The sequence below is a fragment of the Danio aesculapii genome, chromosome 4 (genome assembly GCF_903798145.1).
Source record: "Danio aesculapii chromosome 4, fDanAes4.1, whole genome shotgun sequence".
NCBI lineage: Eukaryota > Metazoa > Chordata > Actinopteri > Cypriniformes > Danionidae > Danio > Danio aesculapii.
The window spans coordinates 29003148-29008030 of NC_079438.1; the positions used below are offsets into that span (position 1 = coordinate 29003148).

General features: G+C 38.6%; 1 protein-coding gene across 1 annotated transcript; it reads right to left on the reverse strand.

Moving 5' to 3' along the window:
* Positions 1 to 2304: 2304 nt before the first annotated feature.
* On the reverse strand, positions 2305 to 4191 carry si:ch73-44m9.1 (uncharacterized). Its single transcript, XM_056456348.1, has 3 exons — positions 4173 to 4191; positions 3751 to 4053; positions 2305 to 2657 (listed from the first exon to the last, which is right to left on the reverse strand). Exons 1-3 carry the CDS (start codon positions 4189 to 4191, stop codon positions 2305 to 2307), a joined length of 675 nt encoding a protein of 224 aa, XP_056312323.1.
* Positions 4192 to 4883: the final 692 nt, after the last annotated feature.

The following is a 4883-nucleotide window of genomic DNA, read 5'->3' on the forward strand; positions in this document are numbered from 1 at the left end:
GACCCACATCTCAATTCAGCCTGCCCATCAGGGCCTAACGTCTCCAACATACCAACAAGGGATCTAATTTGTAAGGCAAACTTATCAAAGGCTGCTGTATCGCCTCGTCGAATGTCAGGCGCCTCCATCACTCTAGCTATCCGACGGAGGGCTAACTTGTAAGGTGGTCCAAACCTCTAAGTCAATGCTGCCATTGTGTCACTATAAGGGAAAGGTGAATTGAGGTAGGAGTCGGCTACCAGGCGGGCTTCATCTAATCTTAGATGATCCAGCAATATCTGATAACGGAAGAGCTCAGTAGCATCAGGCGGTAGCAGGTTCTCAAGAGCAATCTTTAGTCTGGTAAACTCACTGGAATCCCCTGTAACAAAGTCTGGAATGTTTGGTGTGGGACCACGATAAGTGCTTCCCCTCTCACCGGGATGCAGGGTGGATGCTCTGAACAAAGGCGTCTGATTCTTCGGTCTCCTTGGCTCATTACTGTAGTAAGGTTGAGGCATATCAGCAACGGTATAAGGCTTAAATGTTCGCTCAGGATGCCAGTTGTGCTCGTGATTGGGGGCTCTGTTATCAGTGGGGGGGGGGGGGGGGGGGTTCGCAGCCAATTGGCATGAGTTTCTATGGACAGATTTAACCGGATAGTAAGCGGGAGAAGTATCATGGTGAGCAGGAGTCTTAAATGACTGTGGGACTGCTTGTTTAGCTGCCATTCTGGTCTGTAATTCGTCCCTCATCAAGTGAAGCTCATTGAGCATCTTACCCAGAAAATTTGCGAGCACATCCTCAGTCTATGGCTCTTTCACTGGGTGGCTAGGCATAGCAGAATGACTTCTTTGCTCCACAGGCTACTTTGGAGTGGGTACTGAGTTTTCACTTTCTCTATGGAAAGACAGCTCTGAACTTAATGGAGCAGTGACAATGCTAGGCAACTGAAATGACTGACTGGTATTTAGTGCATGGGAAGATGGCATTGGAAAAGATTCAAAGTGGCGCATGTCCTCTAGATAGGCAGGTGGATGAAGATGACGCTTAGGTCTGGCTCCTCTGGCGCCATCTGCATTCACCCCTTCAAACTGCATATTACAACTGTTGATCCTCTTTATCCAAGGGCAATGGCTGAGATCCGGCTCGAAGGACCATTTGTTGGATTGTTAAGTTAGGATTGTATTCTGAGGAGGTTCTTATTTCTCTAGCCTTCCCCTTGGGGTGTCGATAAGAACACAGGAGTGGATCAGCCAGTTAAGGTCAATCAAACTTGTTTATTGAACACTGAAGAGGTGTGTGTATAGACATGTGAGTGTGTGGTTAGATCGTTAAAGACGCACACAATAGCACACAGAGGCACATAGGATGAGGCCATTTCCCATAGCTGCGGGCGCTTCTCTGCATAGCTCTGCTTTTTGCTGTGTCATGAGGATGATAGACAGGTATGTCAAGTCCCGCCTCTCCAACAACAGATATGCAGAAAATGACAGAATAAAAACAAAAGAGTCAAAGTCAAAGTTATAAAAAATTATTGTATCCACACTAATTGTTGAGTAAATGTAAACATATTATTACTTAGTCATCAGTAAACATTTGACACATAGTTTGTATTGTCTAATATCAAATGTGGAATTCAACTATTAAGCCCACATTTGAGGTATTTTATCGTACTTTAAGTATTTAAATTTTATGCTACTACACAATTACTACTTTTATTATTTATCATAACTGAATAATACAACAACTTGGGACACAGTGGCTGTTTATTTATATGATAGTCTTTCTTAATAGACAATAATATAAGATAAACATGCTAAAACAGTTGACTGTCAGGTCGTGATATTTACTGTCTCTTATAATTAATTCATGTTCCTAACTCAAATTAATATATGTCAGTATTATTGCTTTAAAATGCTAATGGATGAACTATCAACTGAAACAGACATGGTTCAAGGGAGCCAAAATGTTGTAAAAAAAAAAAATAGAATCCAAACACAAAGGGCTCTATTTTAACTAAGCACATGGTCTAAAGCTACCAATGAGAAATTTAACCAATTTAAGTTATAGACTTTTCTTTAAGACCCTATAAGAAATCATAACAACTTGTGTAAAATGGGAATCCAATGTTACCTTAAAGAAATTTGATCTTGACCTAATACTCAAGTTTGAATGTAGGTGCAAATTTCCTGAAATCTCAGCACTTAAGACAAAAATGGCACTTTGAGAAGCTTGATAAACATGGACCCAGGTCAACTCAGTTATTTACAGAGGACTGATAAACAATCAAGACCCAAGTCCCAATAATTTAAAACCCTCGAGTTACTCACCACTGACAGTGACAATGAATTTCCTGTGTAATATCTGTTTGTTGCTGTTGATCTTCAATGTATAAAGTCCAGCATCTGTGTCTTTCATGTTCTTGATGGTCAGAGATCCAGTCTGGTCATTCAGCTGCAGTCTGTCTCTGAATCTCTCATCAGTACTATAATATGGTGGACTCTTGGTCTCTTTATCTTCTTTAGTCAGGAGTTTTCCTTCATCTCCAAACCTCCACACTATCAGCTCATCTCCATTTAGCTTAGTAATATCAGTGTGGAGAGTGACAAGATTTCCCTCAATCACTGACAAGCTCTTTGTTTCAGCTTCATGACCTTCAATAACAGATGGAACTTCTGCAAGAGAAACATTCACAGACAGAGGTTAAACATACGGAATAGTCCTGGTATATGAACTGCACTAAACTGTGATGCTTTACTGTTCATTTGTTCTGCTTGTGTTAATGGCATAAGACACATGCAGATTAATAAAAAGGTTACATTTATACATGTACAACAATGTATAATAAGTGAGTTCACTTCATAAAACCATGAACCAGAAGCTGTGATCTTTATTTTTTTCATAATGTAAAGCAGGTCCTAGAGAAACAGAATTTTAAATGAGCAAACAGTGGGCATAGCTTGTTTTTTCTACTGCGAGCTGATTGGATGTAAAGTTGACATTTCATTCAGAAAGATCGGGAAAGGGGCGTTAGAAGAGTTGTAACCTAATAGACTCCACCTGCTCCCCATTTCTGTTTGTTGTCATAGCTGACAGTTGAACCAGCGTGGTTAAGTGTGTTTCTATGCCCAATACCTCAAAATCACAAAATCTGATAAATTAACTGCAAACAAACAGGAAGTGCTTTTTCAGATTTCAATTAAAGATTAGAAGGGCAAACAATTTTTTTTCTTAATGACATTCACAGATGAAATGTTCACCACAAAACTACCAATGCGAGCTAACAAAATTATATGCTTAGTTTTGATTTTTGGGGACTTTAACGCAGGACCGTCTAATACAATTTGCTTGACAGAAGGGGGAATACCACAGAATATACACTTTGGTAGGGTCTTTAGCTTTTATATAAAAAAATGCATGAGTCAGTCTTGTGTGACCAATGAGACATCTGCAAAAACCATTTGATCAAATCTAGCTTTAAATGACATTTAAAATTTGTTGGAATTGTGTGTGTGTGTGTGTGTGTGTGTGTGTGTGTGTGTGTGTGTGTGTGTGTGAGTTAATACACATTTCCTTTTAGTACTGCTGTGTAAAAGCAGTATCAGTCTCAGTCACGCTGTTATTCTGGATATCAATCATGTGACCGACAGTGGTGATGAACTCAAACAGCTGCCTGAATATAATATTGTGAAATAAAACTGAAAGATTTAATATAACTAAAATTAACTGGATTTCAGGTTAATTTCATTTAAATTAATAATTTCTCACCGTTGACAGTAACAGTAAATCTTTTATATTTGGGCCCAGTATTGAGCTCAATCTTAAGTATGTAAAGTCCAGTGTGTTTGGTTCTCGTGTTGTTGATAGTCAGATTTCCAGTCTGATGATCCATCTTCCATCTGCCTTTCCATATCTCCACATCTTCTATGACTTGAGGAGTGTCAGATCCCTTTTTTTGAAAACTCCACTTTTTCTGATTTATTTCCTTTATTTGAGTAAGGTCAGGATTTAAGGTGACAGGCTCTCCCTCCATCACTGACTTCACTTCATCTTCATCAGCACTAACCACACCTGCAGAACAAACAGAAATCAGTTTACTTCTGGTAATATTAATGAACAGATTTAACTGATGTAATGTGCAGTAACAGCAACAGTGTGATTGTCAAGCCAAGTCATCTGTATTTCTATACCGTTTATACAAGGGGTCATAAACCTAGCCCTGGAGAGCCAGTATCCTGCAGTTTAATGTCAACCTGCCTCAACACTCCTGTCTGGGAGCTTCAAGTATACCTAGTAAGCTTGATTAGCTTGTTCAGCTGTGTTTGATTGGAGTTTGAGCTTAACTATGCAGGACAACAGACCTTTAAGATTGACTCCTGAATAATAAATCAAATAATAATAATTCTAAAAACTATTTACAGAGATAAATAGGCAAAAGAGTAGAATTATTTAACTAACATGAAGTTTCATCAATTTAAAACTGAATAGTGCATGTCCATTTTTTTGGAGGGAGTGAAGCTGAGCTTCACCAGCAGGTCACAACCTTGTATCACACCACTGAAGAGCTGCTACCAAAATGCAAGAATGTTCTGGGGAAAAAAAATGTCTATTGATATGACATTCATAAAACATTGTTTTATTTACTTCTCAGCTATACAGTATATTTATGCTGGGTAATTGCGAGGATGAAGTTGAGCATAGGGTGTGTGTGTAAGGAGCAACAGGTCTCACCTTTATATTGTTGTTCTAAATTTGAGACTGACTTTATTTGCCAAATTCTATACAAATGCTCTCTGTGGTTGCTTTAATCCCTATACATTTTAAAGATATATAAAATTATGACATATAATGCCCATTACTCAATTCCAAAGCAGAACTGAACAACATAAAAAAACAAACAA